At 40.1% G+C, this 20,781-nt stretch overlaps 2 protein-coding genes and 1 non-coding gene across 6 annotated transcripts; all 3 read left to right on the plus strand.

The window, feature by feature from the left end:
• The first annotated feature begins 793 nt into the window (after positions 1 to 793).
• Positions 794 to 13,581, plus strand: RABGGTB (Rab geranylgeranyltransferase subunit beta). 3 transcript variants are annotated; one of them, XM_041398327.1, is made up of 9 exons: positions 794 to 864; positions 1,349 to 1,456; positions 2,450 to 2,647; positions 4,786 to 4,891; positions 6,308 to 6,360; positions 6,488 to 6,598; positions 9,631 to 9,756; positions 10,547 to 10,696; positions 12,593 to 13,581. In XM_041398327.1, exons 1-9 carry the CDS (start codon positions 862 to 864, stop codon positions 12,731 to 12,733), a joined length of 996 nt encoding a protein of 331 aa, XP_041254261.1. In that variant the 5' UTR covers positions 794 to 861; the 3' UTR covers positions 12,734 to 13,581. The 3 variants fall into 3 exon arrangements, with proteins under 3 accessions (XP_041254261.1, XP_041254263.1, XP_041254262.1); XM_041398329.1 differs by lacking the exon at positions 794 to 864 and adding an exon at positions 1,085 to 1,105; XM_041398328.1 differs by lacking the exon at positions 794 to 864 and adding an exon at positions 1,803 to 1,852.
• Positions 1,621 to 1,703, plus strand: LOC121332671. The gene has a single exon (XR_005952183.1). It is a non-coding gene; the product is annotated as a small nucleolar RNA SNORD45 (small nucleolar RNA).
• A 2,002-nt stretch (positions 13,582 to 15,583) lies between the features above and the next one.
• Positions 15,584 to 20,190, plus strand: NAA20 (N-alpha-acetyltransferase 20, NatB catalytic subunit). Of its 2 annotated transcripts, none has more exons than XM_041398341.1 (6): positions 15,584 to 15,763; positions 15,908 to 15,932; positions 16,021 to 16,111; positions 17,284 to 17,485; positions 18,444 to 18,589; positions 19,866 to 20,190. In XM_041398341.1, exons 1-6 carry the CDS (start codon positions 15,711 to 15,713, stop codon positions 19,949 to 19,951), a joined length of 603 nt encoding a protein of 200 aa, XP_041254275.1. In that variant the 5' UTR covers positions 15,584 to 15,710; the 3' UTR covers positions 19,952 to 20,190. The 2 variants fall into 2 exon arrangements, with proteins under 2 accessions (XP_041254275.1, XP_041254276.1); XM_041398342.1 differs by having other exon boundaries at positions 15,591 to 15,763; positions 17,350 to 17,485.
• The last annotated feature ends 591 nt before the right edge of the window (positions 20,191 to 20,781 follow it).

A 20,781-nucleotide genomic window follows, 5' to 3' on the forward strand; every position in this document is an offset into this window, starting at 1 on the left:
CTCAAACAACCTGCTCTAGCTAAGCCTGCTTGGCGTAGATGGGTTGTGCTCTACGATTTCAAGATGTATCTTCAAACCTCAGTAATTCTATAAGTAATTTCCAATTTTACTCCAAAATGTCCTTGCCTGTGTCTGTCTCTTTCATGTCTCATCTGAATTTACTGGATGGTACTACTACTGTCATCAGGTATAAGCTCTTCAATCCTTCTTGGGTAAGCTACCTGGAAAAATCAGTTCTTTCAAGAAAGCATTTACTCTCTAAAAATTACTGACTTTCCTCCAGGAAGAGTCATAATGCAACATCTTTGGTAACTATTTGACGTATGTAAGAAACAGACCTTATTTTTGACTGTCCTATGCAGCACAGCATTATACATAGTACTACTTCTTTGATGTTCCTGCCTGGTATAGTTCAGGGGGAACATGTGCTAGAATCGAGAGCTAGTAATCATGAGCAGAATCACCCAAGATAGTTTTAATTAGGAAGCAAGAGAGACGGTTTTGAGCAAAAGGACAATTATCTTTATCCATTTTACCTGCGACTAAATTCCTGGATTTGCTTTTTCATAGAGGAAGGAAACCGAAGTTACTTCTAAACGCTGTCCTATTTGCTGTGATGCAAGAAAGTGCACAGCTGGAGTTAGTGTACTTTAAATTTACTACCTGTTTCAGAGTAGACTTTTTCTGCGGCAACGCGGAAGGCCACGGCCGCTCCCGGCCCCGTGAAGGGCACGGCGCAGCTCCGAGCCGCTCGGTTCTGCGCAGCCACCGGCGGGCGGGGCCGGGCGGGGCCGGGCGGGCACAGCGAGGCGCCGCCGGCCGCTGCCTTCCGCTGCGGCTCTTCCTGTGCGCGCGGAGAACATGGTGGGTGTAGGGGTCTGTGTTGCCGTTCGCTTCGCCTGCGGGAACGCTTTGTTTTCAGGCGCGCGGCTGTATCCGCCTTGGAGAGACGCGAGTCGCACGGGGTCCGCTCGGGGCACGGCGGTGGCACTCGTCTCTCCAGCGGCCCCGGGAGCACGCGGGCCGGGCCTCGCCTCGCGGGGCCGTGGGGGCGCGGGGCGGCGCGGCCGGGCTCGGGGAAGGGCTCCTGCGTCCGGCACTTCAGGTCATTCTTGGCGACTTGGTGTTACTTCTTAGCTTTATTGCAAGGTTCGGTTCGTAGCCTTTCTTGGGGAAGGGTTTAGCCAGGCTGGACAGTGATGGCTTGAGATGCGCAACCTGTCTTAGGCTCAAAATAGCTAGAGATGTTTTTTCCCAGAGTCACAGTCACCGGTGTTGTCTATTTTATACCAAGTTGCTAAAACGTTTTGACCTGACATTGCAACTGATTTGTTGGTGCTTTTTGCAGGGGACACCGCAAAAGGATGTTATAATAAAACCCGATGCCCCAAGCACATTACTTTCAGAAAAACATGCGGACTATATAGCTTCATATGGAACAAAGAAAGATGATTATGTAGGTATCAGTATGTTACAGTACAGCTGTGGTTTTGTTAACAGTAATAACCTTTATTTATTGGCTCAGAGTTAAGGGTTAGATGCATATTAACAAGCTAACTCGTTTTTATTTTACCCTGCAATCCAAAGTATAAAACAAAGGTGCCCTTGTTAATTTCTCTAGGTCTGCGATGAGTTTTGGCATGTATTATCTGACTATAAATTTAAAGATTATAATTTTAGCTCTGTAATTACTCTGAGACCTGAGAAACAAGCTACTAGCCTCGTCATCCACTAGAATGCGCAAGTAGAGTTGCATTTGCATGTTACTCTTTTGATGGGACAACTTAACGTCAATTTTACAGCCACAAGTGGTTGGATGTAGTCCACAGCAATGGGATTCCACTTCTGGCAGGTAAAAATTGTCAATGACTGCTTACATAAAGAAAAGTTGCAGTTACCTTTACTGTTCACAAAAGGATGCCAAGCACTGTTGCTTTCAATTTTAGTGCATGTAAAAAATAATGTTTATGTAGTGCAGGTGATGTAATCAATGTAAGAGAATTCAGTATGAAATTTCACTCTCTAGTGCAACATAAATTGTGAGAGTTTTGGCACTCGGAAATAGACTTGTTATTTTTTGAGACTAGTTGGAGTGGTAATTTGAGGGCTTTGAATGTCGAGATAATAAGTGATCTGAAGTGAATTGGTGTGCAACTATTTGTTTGTGGCTAATTAGACATTGAGTTTGACGGTGTGAACTAGAAAAATACAGGAAGGAAGGGAGTGTAGTACGTGTTGGTATCTACATGTGCATTTTCCCATATGTATGAGTGTGTATATACACATGTGCATGATGTACAGAATATCTGTGAGTGGCTGATGCGTAATTGCTAAATGGCTGGAAAATGGTTGACTAGAAGCTATTTGTGAGAGTTAACTAATGTATTTTCATTGCGCTATAGTGATGGTGTGCTTATCTGATCGAGAACTAAAATAATGCACTGTTTAGGAGTACTGTATGTCGGAGTATTTGAGGATGAGTGGTGTGTACTGGGGACTGACAGCAATGGATCTCATGGGCCAGCTGCACCGAATGAACAAAGAAGAAATTCTGTCATTCATCAAATCGTGCCAACATGAGTGTGGTGGAATAAGTGCCAGCATAGGTCATGATCCTCACCTTCTGTATACCCTCAGTGCTGTCCAGGTAAATGTAGGAGGGTAATTTTAGAAAAACAGTGTTTGTGATTAAGATTTTGATGATTGCAGATTTACGAACCAGTTACTGTTGGAGGCTCATGACATAAATTATTTCAGTATCTTAATAAAAAAAATCTGATAGACAAAACTGTAGGATTTAGATATATCACTTTCTAAAAATTGTCATATTTGGGAATGTTTTACTTTTAATATCAATTAATGGTTACTGCATTGTTGCCAGTTTTGTAAGTTATCTTGGAATACTCCTTAGCTACAGGTTTTACTGGAGCATTTTATGGATAATTTTTGATTTATAAATTCTTAGTGTATATTGAGGTGACAGATATATATGACCAGAACAAGAGCAAATTTTTTAATTTCTATATGAGTTTTTTGGGGGTGTGTAATTTAAAAATTGTACTAGTGTGTTGAGCATTTAATTTATTTGGTATGTATGCTCCCCCTGATAAGAAGTAACTCTCAGTCTTATTTTTTAACTGCAGCTGTCTCCATTATAGACTTATTTTCTCTCTATTGCTCACAATATGCCTTTATTTTGTTCTGTTTTTTGTTTTGGCTTGTTCTACTGATGCAAGCCATTGTGTGAAAAAGTACCAAAAAGGCTCAAACACTTCTGAACAATTAGCTTGATTGCTTGCAGTGTGCATCTCTCATTGAATCTCATTGATTTAAGATATTAGGTTTGAGCCCCTTAGGTAGGACAGGATGCTCTAAGGTTGATCGTTAGTACCACCACTTTAGCACTAGAATTACTCTGAATACTGTGAGAACCAGGACACTAAAGTTTTTCCAGGCTGTGATGTCTGAACTTTTCCAAACTGTCCAATCCAGCTTCTTTCACAAATTCCAATTCAGTATAAGGGGGGTACAATTTGAGGTTGTTACCTTACATATTATGTTAGTTCTTAAATATGTACTTGGTATTACTAGGAGATATTTTCAGCTAAATTGAGTTGTAGCTGTCCAAACTGAAAAAGTGTTCACAAATGCTGATGTAAAATTTCTGTGGTAAGCTTAACCAGCGTATCTTAATGAATATGTGTGGTCTTAGTGAACAAACACCGTTTACTTCTGTCTACCTATCTGGGATGTTTAAAGGGTCAAATTGTATGTTCTTGTAATCACAGTTAATAGTAATTTGTTCAGATTTGCATTTAGGGTGCATGATGTGATTATATATTTTCTGTTGGAGTTGTACGTTCTTTTTTTTGGAATTTTCTGTGAGACTTATATTTTATTTGACTTCAATTTTATCTAAGAATTGAAAGATTCCAGCTAACTAGATTTAAAGTCATAGTGTCCCGTGTTTTTCAGGTCAGTACTATAATACTGCTTCGTTTCAGATGGGGTTTTTTTCCATTTTGTGATATATAATAAATTCTTATTTACTCCCTACTGATTATGCAAGGTATGAGTAAAAACATTAGGTCAGATAGGGCTCAGAAACAGTTGTTTTCACATGACATTGTGTCATACTGATTTGCTGGTTTAAATCAGCGGTGGTTTAGAAAATTGTATTCCCTACTATAACCTTTATTTTTCTTCCAGAATATATTCACTGTACAGTTGGTGCATAATCATATTGTTCATACTTTTTCTTAAATTATTGCATTTTGGTTCTATTCGTTATATTTAAAATTTTAATGTAAATAAAAATCTAATAATTTGAAATGAGTAATTGTTGACAAGTTTGACTCCACTGTAAGTGGAGTTAGTAACTTAACATACACATATCCAAGTAGTCACAGTGCAAAACTACACATTGGTACATCTAAGGTGTCATTGTCCCATTACAATATTAACCATAATCACATCATATTGCTAACATAAAATAAATAAACCTGGTTGTGCTTTTGAAAGAAGATCTCAACGCTGGAAAGTGACAAAGCATGAAAGAGTTCAGTTTGAATTGTTTTTATCTCCTTTTGAGGATGTCGTAAATGTTTTAGACAAAGATAATCTACAGTGCAGAGATTAACTACTAAAGTGGAAAAAAAGTTTAATAAACCTTACCAAATTGTATTCAGAGTTAATTAAATCAAATCTTTTATAAATACTTTTTTTTGTTAAGAAAAAATTTTTGCTCCTCTTTGATTGTTACTGTGTCCTTTTTTCCCCCCCCAGATTCTTATTTTATATGATAGTCTCCATGTAGTTGATGTAAATAAAATTGTTGAATATATACAGAACTTGCAGAAAGAAGATGGATCGTTTGCTGGAGATGAATGGGGTAATTTTTAGATCTTTTAAATGTAGTGTCTAGGTTGACTTGTGTAAGTCTGTAAACTTAAGTTTCCTTGGATGGTCTTTTTGCATATGTATTATGTGTGACACTTTTATTTTCTGAGTCATGAAAAAGAAGAGTTTGTGAAGGGCAGAATTATGTTTAATTCCTTTCATAAATATTCTCAAGTTCAGACCCATTCTTGTATTGAGAATAAAGTGTCTTGAGGAAGAAGACTTTCAGGCATTTTTAAGTTAACAGTACTTTGAAATACTAGATACACTGTTTCATAAGGAACATTTTATACTTGCTATTTGATGGTAGTTAGTAATGACCTATATCCGTGTCAAATGTGAAAGGATTTTTCACTATGTGGGTGTGAGAAAAACTGGGTTTGTACTCATGAACTTCTCTTAATACTGATTTTGTTTCTGCATATAAATTCTTATGAACAAACACAGCATTTTTAAGCTGTGGCATAAATAATTAGTCACTCTAAAAGTATTTATCACCAGTGAAGACCTAAATTTTAAGCAAATCTATTGCATATCACTTTTGTTCAGGTAAAATTCAGCATCTGAGATCTTAGTATAGGTATGCTACTGTAAAGGTAGATGATATGCTGTGTGCTAAATTGGTTCATAGGTTGCTGTGCCCTTTTTGTTGAAGTATTCCGAGAGGCACGGCTGAGGGAGTGTGATCCCTGATGTAGGATAGAGCAGCAGATGTTTGGATTATGTGTTTCAGCTTGTGAATTTCTTAAGAACAGAAGTCTTGCAAAAGTTCAACCAAGGAACAGAATGTTTGCAGCTCAGTTAAATTTTAAATTGTGACTTCAAGTGTTAATTGCCTGGAGTTTGTGCTACAAGAGTTATATTGGACTTGATAAGCAATCATTCTGTTATAGGTGTAGGGGCTTTGGTTTTTCTTCCGAGTACGAAGATGCAAAAAAAAGCCTTGTAACTTTAATTAGATTTCCCCTAAAGCAAGAAATGGCTTCTACTTCCAGCTGGATTTAAGGCAGAGCAAGAGACGTCTGATTATTTTTGCATTATTTCTATTGCTCTGCAACTCTCTGTAGAGCACTACAGATAAACTCTTAAAATTAAACAGTTGTTTGTAAATTACCACTAGCTGAATTGATTTGGATATGTAGCTGTCCAGCTCTGAATGATTTGTTGACGTTTATGGACAGTAAAACATACAGATCACTTAAATGGTAACATATATTTTCTAAATTATTGGGAAAATAATTGGTAAGCTGGAAAATTAAATTGTATGGGGGATTTTTTTAGCTGATTTTTGGTTTTTTTGATGTAGAACCTAGGATTTTAACATTTTGTTCTGTATTTTCAGTAGTGATTTAAATGTATATTTGTTGAAAAAATAATCTGATTTCATTTCTTATCCCCCATATTATAGGCGAAATAGATACAAGGTTCTCTTTCTGTGCTGCAGCAACTCTTGCACTTCTGGTAAGTCCTAAACCATCACTTGCACAAGTAGAGAATTGATTGGTACTGCTCTTTGGTATTGCTGAAGTTTCTGCAGAAGATCAGCTTGGTAGAATATCGAGTGCATTAGTTATTTTCTGACTTTCAGGGAAAGCTGGATGCTATTGATGTGGGAAAAGCAGTAGAATTCGTTTTGTCGTGTATGAACTTTGATGGAGGATTTGGTTGTAGACCAGGTTCCGAATCACATGCAGGACAGGTGAGTTTCTCGTTATATGGAAATACTTTAAATTAGCAAGCATCACATACTGCCATGTGATACGTTACAGCATGTATCAGTGATGACCATGGATGTACCTCTTGTTTCCCAAATGTCTGATTCTAGTACCTTAGTTAAAATAAATGAATGGATATGTAACCTAATCTGGGAAGGCGAGTCGAGACTTGAGAGTTTAGGTAGGAAAAAAGACAGTAACGGAACAGCTTTTAGGACTGAATTTGAGTGATTTTGAAATTGCTAGCATGAGGATTTTTAGAGAATTTGAAATGGGTATCAGTGGAGACAGTGAACAAGATTTATCACTGTTCCTGACGCAGGTCATAATGAGACGTAAACATCAATTGTGTAGTCTGTTTGAGATTTATCAGCCAATTAACCCAAATGAAAACAAGACATGAATCCTGTCAAGAATTACTTAATTTTTTGAGGAAAGTCAGTTTTTAGATGACATACCGAACTTAGTAATGGGCGTATTTATCAGCTAGAATCAGTAGTGTTATACACTCTTATTGGTGACAGTGAATTCTGACAAAAAGCTCAGTAAAACGTACTTGAGAAGAAAATGCAGTATAATTAGAAAAAATTAAGGGATCTCCCAGCGAAGACAATCTAAATAACTTCCTTCAACAGGAGATTTACATAATGGAAATAAATTTAAATTTACCTTTCATATTTTTTTTCTTTTCATGGAAAAGTTTAGTGCTCTTAACCTGAATGTGTGAAAAAAAAAACTTCTAATGCTGTTGCAGTTACCTGTTTATTTTGCATAATTATGGTGAGTAATGCCATAGCTAGGATTCACCTCATCACATGAAAATACTAAAGGCATTTTGTTGACGAGTGTTGGCTTTCCTGCCCCTTCTTTGTTTAAAATCAGGAAAAAAAGTTAAATCTGTTACATGTACGTACCATATAGTTTTAATGTATAATAGCATTACCCATATAGTCTAAATGGCTGGACCATGTTCTAGTGTTCAAGGAAGTCAGTTCAATAGCTGAACCCACTCTGTTTGCAGCTGGCATTTTCTGTGAGGATTAGATCTGTTGTGCTTATTCACGTACCCCTTAAAAAGCTCTCTCTTTCATCTCCATGGAAGTTCAGTATTTTTCTGGATATGTTGCCAAACCTGATCTCCTTTTATGAGCAGGTGACCTGCCTAGTAGATGAGAGAAAGGGAGTGGATATGTCTACCCAGACTTGAGTAAAGCTTTTGACATGCTTTCCCACAGAATTCTCCTGCAGCTCATGGCTTGGACAAGTGCAGTTTTGACTGCATGGCTGGACCCAGAGAGTAGTGGGGAATGATGTTAAATCCAAAGGGTCACAAATGGGATTCTCCATGGCTCTGTTTTGGGACCAGTCCTGTTTGATATCCTCATCAGTAGTCTGGACAAAGGAATCAAGTGCATTTTCAGTAAGGTCAAAGGAAGGACCAGTTTGTGTGGGAGTTTTGATTCATGGGCAGAAGGCTCTGGACAGCCTGGATCCAGGGGCCAAGGCCAACTGTGGGACATCCACCAAGGCCAAGTGCCGGGTCCTGCACTAGTGTCACAACAACCTTGTGGAACGCTCCAGGTTTGGGGAAGAGTGGCTGGAAAGCTGCCCAGCAGGAAAGGACCTAGGGGTGCTGGTCGGTGGGAGCTGAATCAGCCCAGGTGGGCAAGAAGGCCTTTGGCCCCTGTACCAGCCACAGTGTGGCCACTGGACCAGGGCAGTTGGTGTCCCTTGTGCTGGCACTGCTGGGGCACCTCCAATCCTGAGGGCGGTTTTGGGCCCATCACTTCCAAAAGGACATTATGGTGCTGGAGCATGTTTAGAGAAGGGTAATAGAGCTGAGGAAGGGTCTGGAACATAAGGCCTGTGAGGAGCAGCTGAGGGTACTGGGGTGTTTAGTCCTGAGAAAAGAAGGTTCAGGAGAGACTACATGGAAAGAGGTTGTGGCAAGGTGGGGTGAGCCTCTTTTTCCAGTCAGTTAGTTCCAGGACGAGGGAAAATGACCTCAAGTTGCACTGCAGGAGATTCAAGTTGCATATTAGGAAGAATTTCTTCACTGAAGGAGTGGTTAAGCATTGGAGCAGACTCCCTAGGAAAGCAGTGGAGCTTCCATCTCTGTAAGTGTTCAAAAAATTAGTAGATGTGGCACTTCCTGATATAGTGTAGTGTTATTTGGTGGTATTAAGTTAAAGGTTGGACTTGATGATTTTAGAGGCCTTTTCCAGCCTTAATAGTTCTATGATTCTTGGCTTTTTGCGCTTTGCTGCTTTCTTAGTGACCACATGAAATGTGACCAAAATATGCTGTTACACCATAAATGCTATCTCCCAGGAAAAAATTATTAATTTAAAAATTAATATTAAAGGGGGGTTGAATTAAAATTAATAAAATTAATTGTATTAATTAATTTTATTAACTCATTAATTTAGGGGATTAATACAATTAAAAGGGGATTAATTAATGCAGATTCATTACATGGCACTTTGAAAGTAAGCATGGCATGACCAAACACATAGGGAATTGCCAAGATAGTTAATGATCTGAGTGAGCCTGTTTCTGTTAGGGAGTTAATTTGGTCTTTTGTTTGCTGTTTGCAAGCGTTAGGGTAAAAGGCAGGTACAGGAGCAAACCATAGACTGGATGCAAAATTTTTATAAAAGGCCATATCCAGCCTACAGAAGTCAGTTTGACTATTCTGGCTTGAGACTCTTTGAGTTTTTAAAATAAAATTATATGGCTCTCTCAGATCTCCTACAATTACTTTCCAAACCATGCATTAGTGTCTTATATTAGTGTAATATTACAAATTGTGCTACTGGTACTTTTTTACAAAAGGAACTATAACAATAACATGGTTTTCTGAAGAAAAAGTCTTTGAGACTAAAAGTTGAAATGGGTGTGAGCTTACTTTGTGTTGTTTATATGACTGTATTGCTGTTTTGAGGTCTTCCTGCATTTAGTCTGCTAAACTATATTTAGTTATTAAATACACAAAAATTTATGTCTGTAATTTTAGATCTATTGTTGCACAGGATTTCTGGCTATAACAGACCAATTGCATCAAGTAAATGTGGACTTGCTGGGTTGGTGGCTTTGTGAACGTCAGTTACCTTCTGGAGGTCTCAACGGGCGACCAGAGAAGGTATTGTGTGGCTTCTTCTCTTTGTTCAAATCTCCATAGAGATTGCCTTTTCTAAAGCTGAACTACTGGAAAATGTCATGACTTCTATAAAACATTTAGTGAACTTTTCAAAGAAGTCAGGCCTTCATCCTGATTCCTTCTTTTGTTACTAACACCTGTCATGCAGTCCTTAGCTGTGCTTCATGTGAGTCCTCAGTATCGCAAAGTACACATACTGAAGGATGTCTTGCTGACCACTTGAACCATTATCCTGTTAAACTGGGTCTTTAATATTTTCTGACTTGGGGAATGGTCTTTTCTGTATGATTTGTATAAAAATTACTGTTCTACTGGATGTAAACCCTGAGTGTCATAGTGTTCTACATCGCACTAGAGAGTTGCATAACCTAGAATAATCTCTGGCAAATAGATAATCAACCAACAGATTCCCCTGCTTCCCCCCTTGCCCTCAAAATACAAATAGTTGATATGAACTTCTTTGTATTTCCTCTTGAATGAAGAGCTGTGGTTTTTCAGCCTCTGTCACAGAAGGTGAAGTCTTTAAAAATCACATTCTTGTGGTCTTGTTTATTGAAGAAGTTTGAAAAAGATAGTTTCCTTTCCTGAAAACAGAAGTCTGCTGAAAAGAGACTTTGTCAAGAAATTCTTTGCTCCAAAGACACTCTTAAGTGTTGTGTCTCCGCAAGAGTATTATGATAGCACACCTGTTAATGTGCAGAATTGCCAGTAAAATTTGCAGCATTATGTTTAAAACCCAAGCAAATATTTAATCTGCCTCTCTGCTTGCCAGTTACCTGATGTATGTTATTCATGGTGGGTGCTAGCTTCTTTGAAGATGATTGGTAGAATACAGTGGATTGACAGAGAGAAACTGCGCTGCTTTATTTTGGCGTGCCAGGATGAGGAGACTGGAGGATTTGCTGACAGACCGGGAGATATGGTAAGTGATATTTTTTCAAAATAAAATACACATGAAAATTTCAACTGGAAATTTCAACTTTTTTTTGAGTGGGTTTTGCAAAGGCTGCAGTTTACTCTGAAGGAAGAAGAGTGTAGAATTGCCATTGAAGGCATTCTTGTGGAGCGCATTCCTTATAACGCACATGTATCCCCCAGTGAAGTCAGTTGCCATTCCTTACAAAATCTGGTTTGATCCCCCATAACACACGCAACACAAACCATTTCTCACAAGACCATTTGGAAGATCTGTTTAAAAACGCTCTGTTTCGTGGTGGGTTTTCTGGTGCATGTGTGAGTTCTTTGGGTGTATTATTTTGTTTTGTGAAATGATCTTCAAGTTAAAGTCTGGTTAAATAGTCTTCAACTCTCTTGGTGGTTTTGTCTGATCTAATTAAATAATGAGTTTTTAATAAGAATCCCTATACACTGACTTTCATTCTTTGCTAGCCCAGCCACTGAATAAATCTTGTAGCTGACATTTGTCTAGCTGAAAGAGGAAGAAACTTTTGTGATAACAACGTTAAGGGGCTGGTGCTATGGATTTTTTGCTTGTTGAGAGAGCAGTTACGATTTAGCTGGTCTGTTCTCTTTGGTTTCAAGTGGAAGTAATTGATATTGTCCCAGTGAAATGGCAAATAAAGTTTTTATCTTTCAAGAGTGCTGGACAGATAAAATAAAAGTAATGTAAGACTGCATTCCTGTTGAACACTTGGCTTATTTGTTAATGGTCTGGAAAGGCTAGCTGGAAAGGATTAGCTGTTTTTATTGCAGCTGCCCGTGTTTGCTCCTTTCTCCACAAATGCATTAAAAAATAAAGTAACTTTTAATTTTTTTGCAAGCAGCTACTTTATTCCCAGTTGGGGGAGAAATCTGTTAACTCTGATCTGTCATTTGGAAAGTGTTTTTGTGTTCTTAAAATAGGAAGAGTTTTGTATTTCTAAGGACCTTACAGGAAGACCTTTTCCCTTTTCAGAATTCTTGAAGAAAAGCCCACAACTTGACATCTAAATGCTTTTCTAGCTTTGAGTAATGAAATATTTGTGTCTTCTTGGAAGAGCAGCTCTGAAGAGCCTTTTCTCTATATCTAAGGAGAACATCTTTGGGACAGCTTTCCTATGTTACAGTAGCAGTCATTTAATATTAGTTTTACCTGTCTTTGCTGAAGTGTAGAAATTTCTACTCCTGTAGAAATGTTGACTTCCAGGTTTTTGCTTTATCCCTGCAGAAGCACAGTCCTAACTGACCTTGTTGTTTGGGGGTATTTTGTGTTTGGGTTGTTTTTTCATTTGTTTGTTTTGTAGGGGGGAGAGGGGGTGGTGGTTGTGTAGTTTTAGGAATAGATTTTTTGGGGGGGGGGCTGGGGTTTGTTTTTATTTATAGTTCTGGGAGGTTTTCTAGCAAAATATGTTGCTGCTTCCCTCTCAAGGTTTTACAGCACAGCTCTGTATTTGGAGACCAATATAGAGCATTATGATGTTTCTGAAGAACAAATGGGGAATTTATGGAAGTGGTACCTGTAGATAATGCAGTTTACTTTTAAAATGTTAATTATTTTTGCTTCTACCACCCTGTGATATTGCATGCTAATAGACAAATGTGAGTGCTTTCTGTCTAACTCAGAGTTGAAAATCGTCTTAGCAGCAGATAATTGATAAGCATTCTTGAGTAAATCATAGTATTGTAAATGCCTGCTATGGAAATTTCTTGCCTGTCAACACATGTTAGCATAAATGAAAATTTATTCAGTTGTATTGTCTTCCCCAGAGAAGCCGTGGAGATTTTCCGTTCCCTTGCTGGCAAATGAAAATTTCATTCCATAAAAGTGAAAAACCAGTTGACTTTTGGAAACAGACACAAGCTTTCTTTTTTCTTCCAGGTGGATCCATTTCACACCTTATTTGGTATTGCTGGACTATCTTTATTAGGAGAAGAACAAATTAAGGCCGTCAATCCTGTCTTTTGTATGCCAGAAGATGTCCTTCAAAGAATAAATGTACAGCCTGAGCTTGTAAGCTAAGCCTCGTAAGGGACAAAAGCTTTGTGTGACCAATTGCTTTAGTTTTACTAATTTATAATCTCATCAGTGAAATTCTCAGTATATTCTTCTTTCAGATGTGTTTACATTATGGAAGTAAAGCAATAGCTTTGTCACTTTATAAATTGTTAGGCTGGTTCTTATAATCTGAGTGTAACATGTTATTTGATTGTATTTTAAGATGTGTAGAAACATTTCAATTCTGTGTCTAAATGTATGGGCCTTGGCTTTTTTTTTTTTTTAATATAATATTCAAATCAGAGCTTGACTATGTGAATGCTTAACTTTTCTGTTCCTGTAATATCAACAATGCTAGTACTGGTCTTCATACAGGCCTCTTTTGATGGTGGATCATGCAAAGCACTTTAAAAAAAAAAAAAAAAAACAAACCAAAAAAACCCCAAACCAAACAAGGTTTCCTACTTAAGGCATGCACTTAATACCACACACTTATATATCTAATTATTCCTGTTCACATTTGCCATCGCTTCTCTATACTGAGAAACAGCTGCTTCTTCTCAAAGTAATTGATGCCAGAAATACCATAATTATGGTTATTTTAAATATACAAATGTCTTCATTTATTGATGAGTCCCTTAGACAAAATTCCACTGACACTTGAGATGCAGCATACCTTGAGTATGTAGAGTGAAACTTGCTAACATTAAACATTTTAGAGAGGGTCTCTGTTGGACGGTGACTTGTAATTGAACATAGCAAGAGATTTAGAATCAATTCTGGGTTGAAATCCCTCTTTTGTAGCTTTTAAGACACTAATTGTCAACACTTGATTTTGGTGTAATTGAAAATAAAATTAGCTGTGGAAAATACTTGTTCTCTGAAGGGTGAAATCCTCTTTGTCTTCATAGAAGTGCAAAAATTGCCTCTTAATTTACATTCCACGCATCCTAGCTGAGACTGAATGATACTCCACTTGTAACATACAGTGAAAGGTAATTGAGAAGGGGAGGAAGTCTTTGATAATCTCTGTACTTACGTTTAAGTAAGGCCTAAAGTTGTTTCACCTGTACTTCACTCAGCAGAGATAGCCACCCAAGATTTGGCCTGCACAGTTTTCATACTAGCAGAACTATGTATTGATGTCTAGTAATTTTAAATAAAAACCCAAACTGAGTAGAAAATACTGCCTTAGGCTACAATATTGGGAATTAATTTGGTAGTAGTAAAGACTACTCTAGCCATGACCAGCTTTTGAACCAAGTTCAGTCACAGTAACAAAAGTGCCTTTTTGCACTTTTTAGTGCCTTTTTTAGCACTTCAGAAGCAAAGGCTTTATCTTGAGTACAGCAAAGTAGCCCAAGGTCCAGTTTGGCTGGAGAGAGTGCCTTAAGTCACGGCCGTCAAGTGAATGGCTGAGCTTTTTCTGTTCTTAAGTGTGTGTCATTATATCATTCTTGTGGTTCTGCAGTAAAAGAGAGGGGGTGCCTCAAGCAGGAGAGGGCTATAAAGCTATACATTTCCTAACACCTCAAAGGATCAAGAACCAGCCTTAAAATCATCTATTCCTTCTCCCAAGTTTCATATTCCTCCTCACACCTCCACCACCATCCTGAAAAGTGTACTCTCTTCCTGCTTTTGGCAACTCTGAAATCCCACATCACTGTTGCACCACAACTTACAGACCTTAAACCAACTTTCTCCTACCAAAACGTTGACCCTTAAATTACCAGAAATCTGACAGATCTCGACTCTGACAGGCTGTGCTCTGTCTGGTGTAGCCTTGCCAGCATCTCCTGATTCCAGGTCAAGAAAGGCCTTTTTCATTGTCCCAAAATATGTACCCAAACTCCATTCACTGCATGTCATGCAGAATTTTCAAGGACAAAAATCAAACCCACAGTATAGCCTCCAACTTTTGGGCAAATCTTCCTTGAGAATAACTAGAGTGATCTGGGTCTCTTGCAGTGGTAACTTTCTTCAGAAATAGCTCAGCATTTGAATGGAAGTGAGAGAAATGGCACAGCAGGTTGTGTGGAGTAGGTGAATGCTTATGGGCATAGTGGACATCTTGTTTCTTTATTTTTTTGGGTGCCACAGCAAAGTGTGCTGTGGCAAAGTTGCATGCTGTGCAACAGGTGAGTGAAGTATAGTCCACTACTGAGGACAGTATTTTTGTGGAAGAGGTCCGTGTTGGCTGGCATGACCTCCAGCCCTGTGTTTTGGCAAATCATGAAGAGGCACCTACTGCTGATGGCAGCAGCATCCCAATTATATCGATGTTGTTCTTTTTGAGGATGGATTCTGACTTGCAGCCCTCTGAAAGCGAAGTTGAAGGGCCAATGGTCTGAGAGGGTAAGGTGGAAAGACTGCAGAATGGGATGAGCGAGGTGTGTAAATCAGTGCAGTGGTGAGGGGTGCTCAGGATCAGTGATGTTTTGGTGCTGAAAGCAGCTGTGGGATTCATTCCACATGAGGCGAGCACGTGCTGGGCACGGCAGTTCCAATGTGTGTCCGACCTCGTCCGGCGGCAGTTCCAGTGTGTGCCCTCTGCCTTACCAGAGGCAGAGTTGTTTTTTCTGCATATGGTACTCTCGCATACTACCGTCACGTCACGTTACGTGTCGCCCGTGAGGGCTCGGCGCGGAGCTGCCCAAGCTCAGAGCACTCCTGCTACTGCGGCCCCGCGGGGCCCCGCCCCGCCGTGCCGCACGCCAGTACGGGCCGGCTCGGCCGTGCCAGCCGCCCGCCCGCTGCTCTCGGTCAGGGCTCCCGCGGCCGCCCCCTACGCAGCCCTGCCCCGTGGCAGCACGGCCCGCTGCGGCAGGCCTCAGGCGCGGGCAGGCCGGGCCGGCTCTGCGGGGCGGGGCACGGCTGCTAGGGGGCGGGGCCGCCGCGTCTGCCGCCTTTCCGTGGTGAAGGTGGCCCTTGGGCGCGCGAGCGTTTCCGGGGCAGCGTCATCACCGTCACGCTCGGCGTCAGCGTCGTGGTCGCCAGCATCATGACAACGCTCCGCGCCTTCACCTGCGACGACCTCTTCCGATTCAACAACATGTGAGCGCCGGCTGTCCCTCTTCCTGCCCCCGAGCCCCTGCGCGCTCCCCCACCCCGCGGGGTCCTCGCGGCGCCCCGCCGGCCGGGCGGGCCCGCGCCCCGGCCCGGGCCCATGCTGAGCGCCGCACTCTCTTTCCCCCACAGCAATCTGGACCCGCTGACCGAGACCGTATCCTTCCTGCCGGGGCAGGGGCGCGGGGTCGGGCGCGGGCGGCGCAGCCGTGGCGGCCGCAGTTGCTCCTTAACCGAGCGCCCAGTACGGGATTCCCTTCTACTTGCAGTACCTCGCCCACTGGCCCGAGTATTTCATCGTCGCCGAGGCGCCCGGCGGGGAGCTGATGGGTTACAGTGAGTGCCGGGTGTTCCGGCGGTAACGTCTCCCTTCGTTGCCTATTTCGGGGATTATAACGCGGGAGCTTTTCTTACTCTTCGCGTTTACCAAACGCGTCCAGCATGGAAGAGAGAACCCTGCGTTGCATCTTCCCGTTTTTTAAATGTCTTAGGGTATTATGCAGGACTCATGGCCATAGCTTCCAGTTTGATGTTCCTAGCGCAGCGAGGAGCCTTGGCTGTGGTAACATCCACACGTATTTGGTGAATGGGTATTTCTGTAATCTGAAATATTAAGTCCTTACCCACAGTCAGTAGAAGTGCTGGGCTTGCGTTTTGCATTGCCCTGTGAGGGAAAAGCTCTGGCCTGGATGTCATTTGCTAATTTGCTGTGGAATATTTGTGTTTTTCAGAAATCATGCCAAAGAGAACTGCCAGGAGACAGGGTGGGGCAGAGTAATGGTTTTTGCAGGGATCCAGGAACTAAAAGTATTTGACATGCTAAAGCTGAAAGTATGTGTGCTGCATAGAACATTTCTCTGTATCCACCACACTTGTTGCTTATTAGCAGTGACTGTGATATCTGTAAAAGCACAGGGTGGAAGTGTGAATGTTCATTAATAAACTAACAGTGGATTGGCCCAGTGTAGAAAGGAGAGAAACTAGAAAGCCCCCCCAGAACATCATCCCCACCTCCGCTTCTTGGTGGTTTTTTTTGTTTTGTTTGGTTTTTTTTTGTTTGTTTTTTGTTTGTTTGTTTGTTTGTTGTTGTTGTTGTTTTTCCCTAAACACATCGTGTTGGCAGGGCCTTATATTTCTATTGCCAGACTGGCTAAGCTTCCCAAGCTGTATTCCCCCATAATCTCCAAAAGTCTCAAATAGTTGCTGGGATGGTAATTTTGGGTTTCTAGTCCTCTGTTCCTCCTTTATTTCAGTCAGATCTTTAATTTTGGTTCGGTGAGACTTGTGAGAATTGCTTAAAATTTGCATTTAGAAGTCACCTCAAGCAAGGAATTTGCAAACTTGTTTGGTATTTTTTTACATTAGTCAAGAAACTGCTGTAATATTTGAGCAAAATGACATTTTCAGTGGCTGCTGAATCATAGAGTGAAAAGGTAGACATCCCTGTTTTAGCCTTTATGACAACCACTGTAACGTGTGTTTATCCATGGCTTATTCCTCTTGTGAAGTTGTCTGGCTACAGGCAGTGCGTTACCCCAAAGGTGCTGCTGCGCTGATGCTCTGTGTGTTCACAGTCATGGGCAAAGCTGAAGGCTCTGTGGCTAGGGAAGAATGGCATGGACACGTTACTGCTCTCTCTGTTGCACCAGAATTCCGACGGCTGGGTTTGGCTGCTAAATTGATGGAGCTCCTGGAAGAAATTTCAGAAAAGTGAGTAGTATGACTGTCTTTAAATTTATCTTTTAAAGTAACATTTAAAAGTAGTATTTCTACAGAAACCTGTCCCTGTTTTACATGGCGGAATTTTGCTTTATGTGGTGTTCTGATTTTCTGGAATTCCTCATAGTTGGAAGAAAAAGAGTTATGAAAATTGCTTAGCAGTTTAGAATTTCAAGGTTTCTCTGAAGGCTAACTTGCCAGAATGAGGAGGGCATAGGCTGAATTCCAGTAGAGATACTGTATAAAAGAACATTCCTTGACAGGAAAAGAGCTTTGTGAAATGACAGCACTGTTTCCTGTAGGGCCTCCAAAATACTTGTTCAGTAACTGTGGGCTTTGTGCAATGCCCTCAGGCACAATCCTGAACAAATTTTGTACTGTGGAGAGTATCTTAGTTTACTTGCCATCCCGTGCTTGGTTACTTTTACCTGAGAAAATTTAATTTAGTGTCAGATGAACCCACTGGGAAATGTCCTTAACTGATTCTGGTAGGGCAACCCCGCTATGGTTGGTAAGACTGGAAAGTAGTGTGATGTTTTGAAAAATTTGCCTTGTGGAATGAAGGGTCTATCATCTCCTGTTAGGCAACTGAATTTTGTGACTGATTCCAGTCCTCCTAATTCAAGCAATCTAAAATGTGGATACTTTTTAAATTTTATTTAGACCTGTGGGGGAATTTGTCTTGTTCTTTCTGGTCAAATTTCTGAACCTACTGACTGGTAAAAAGTGGCCATGTGATAAAAATAAAATTAAATCCCTGTCTATGATTGAATTTTCCCTTGGTAAAAGAGTGTATCTGTTATTACATTGGGAAAGATGTTTAATTAGTATACTACATTGGACTTGCTTTGGTTTCATTACAATTTATGGGTTGTTACTTAGAAATACATTTATCTACTATTCCTTACTGTGGTTTTGTTTGTTTGTTTCTTTTCCTCCCCTGCTAAAGAAAGGGTGGATTTTTTGTCGATCTCTTTGTGAGAGTATCAAATCAGGTTGCTGTAAATATGTATAAGCAACTAGGCTACAGTGTATACCGGACAGTCTTAGAGTACTACTCAGCTAGCAGTGGGGAGCCAGATGAAGATGCTTATGGTAAGTTCTTGTTTGGTCTCAAATTGAATGGAACTATTCTCATCTTGAGGGTTCCTGGGCTTGTTTGTAAGAGTGTTACAATTTTTTTATATGAAACATATAAAAAACATGAAACAATTATAATAACCATTTCAGATAGTTGCTGATTAATGGGATTTTTGTATTTTTGTAACTTTTCCTACTTAAGATTATATTAGTTACAAAACTTAATCTTGCCATTTATACATTTTGTAGCATCTCTGGCAAAATCGACCACAGAACAAGAATAAATGAGAAGGAATGTCAGTGCTTTCTTCCTTTCATCCCATAACAGGGACTTGAAACTTTGTTTTTCTCAGATGTCTACCTGTAAATTAACAATTGTCAGCATTCAGCAATGACAAAGAATTGGGTAACATTTTCAATTTAAAAGGGAAGGAACATGGAAATTCAAGTATGTAAATGTTAATTGTGTTAACAAAAGTGAACTGCCAAGTGCTTCCTCTTTCTAGGTCCTTTTTTAAATTATCCTTCCAAAGGGTTACGTGGCCAGGCTATGTATCGTTTCTGTTCTTGCACTGTAGAGGAGTGCTGTGAAATACAGGGGCTCAGATGGACACCTAGCATTGCTGCATGTGACTTAAGTCATGTATTTGTCGCTTTAGCTTGTCATTTCCTTTCCATTTGGCTGAGTTTCATGCAGTGTTTTGTATCAGTTGATATTATTGCCATTGAGCAACATTAAGGACAGCAGTGTGTCCTGAGGAGAGCAACCAAGATGGTGAGAGCCTCAAGAGCAAGATTTAGGAGGAGCAGCTGATGTCCATGACTTTGTGCCACTTTGAGAAGAGAAAGCTGATGCATGCCCTTGTCACAGTCTATAACTTCCAAGGACAGCAGAGGGGGGTCTTGATCTCCTCCCTCCAGTGACGAGTGACAGGAACTGAGGAGATGAAGCAAAGCTGTGTCAGGGAATTTTCAGACTGAACGTCAGAAGGCTCTTCACTGAGGGTGGTTGGTTACTGCAGTGGTCTCTCCAGGGAAAGAGTCATGACACCAAGCCCATCAGAGTTCAAGGAATATCTGCACAATGCTCCTAATCATACGGTATAATTTTAGGTATTACTGTGTGGAGCAGGGAGTTGCATCCTTATGGGTCCTTTTGAACTTGAGGTAGTCTTATGATTCTAGGAAATTTTCTTGATTAAAAATTATCTTATTTTAATGGAGAATTCACTTAATATGGCTTTGTACAATGACTGCAGTACTGTAATAACATTTTTTCTTGTTGCTATAGATATGAGAAAAGCTCTTTCCAGAGATACAGAAAAGAAGTCAGTTATACCTCTGCCTCATCCTGTGAGACCAGAAGACATCGAGTAACTTAAGCTGTGGTTCTCATGCAATTTAGTAAGGGTCAGGTTCCATCTCCTATAACCCCCAACAACTTATGCATAAGAAGTTGTAGGCCAAATGTTTTCCCCATAAAATACTTAAAAGCAACGTTGAGAAGCTGACTAACACTGCTTCTATTGGTAATGGCTGTATACTGCTACACTTACTCTATTATTTTTCCTTTCACATGTTGGAGATTTGGAGACTATTAAAATGGAGTTACTTCCTGTATGGTCTTTTCTTGGTTTTCTTGTTGCAGCTAGAATTTATTTCTGTTTCAGGAAGCATCTTATTGTATAGTCTGTGATTTAACAGTTCCCGTGTGAGGTTAATTGTGATGGAAGAAGGCAAATGAAGCCAGGACACTCAACTAGGATGCCCCAAACCCCTGCCAATCACAGGTTGCCAAATGAAAAAAACAGGTTACAAAAGTACTAGAAACTCAAGTACAAAAATGCCATAAATTCCCCCTACAAAAAACTAGGTTCGAAAATACAACCCTAGTGTATTTTTGTTCAAAACCCCAGTTTTGAGCCCTAGTTTCAAAATAATAGAAAACCAAATTCCAAAATATCAAAGAAAACCAGGTTTGAAAATCACCGATTTAAAATACCAGAATTTTAACCTAACCCAAGTTCCAAAATACAAAAGTAACCCAATTTCAAAATACCAGAACAGCAAGTTCAGAAATATCAAAATAACACAGTTTGAAAACACTAGAATATCAAGCTCCAAAAGACCAAAATAATTCAATTGAAAATACCAGAATACCAAGTTCCAAAATATCAGAATGACCCCATTTCAAAATATCAAACTGC

This window comes from Onychostruthus taczanowskii, unplaced genomic scaffold (assembly GCF_017590055.1).
Source record: "Onychostruthus taczanowskii isolate IOZ18803 unplaced genomic scaffold, ASM1759005v1 scaffold144, whole genome shotgun sequence".
Lineage (NCBI taxonomy): Eukaryota > Metazoa > Chordata > Aves > Passeriformes > Passeridae > Onychostruthus > Onychostruthus taczanowskii.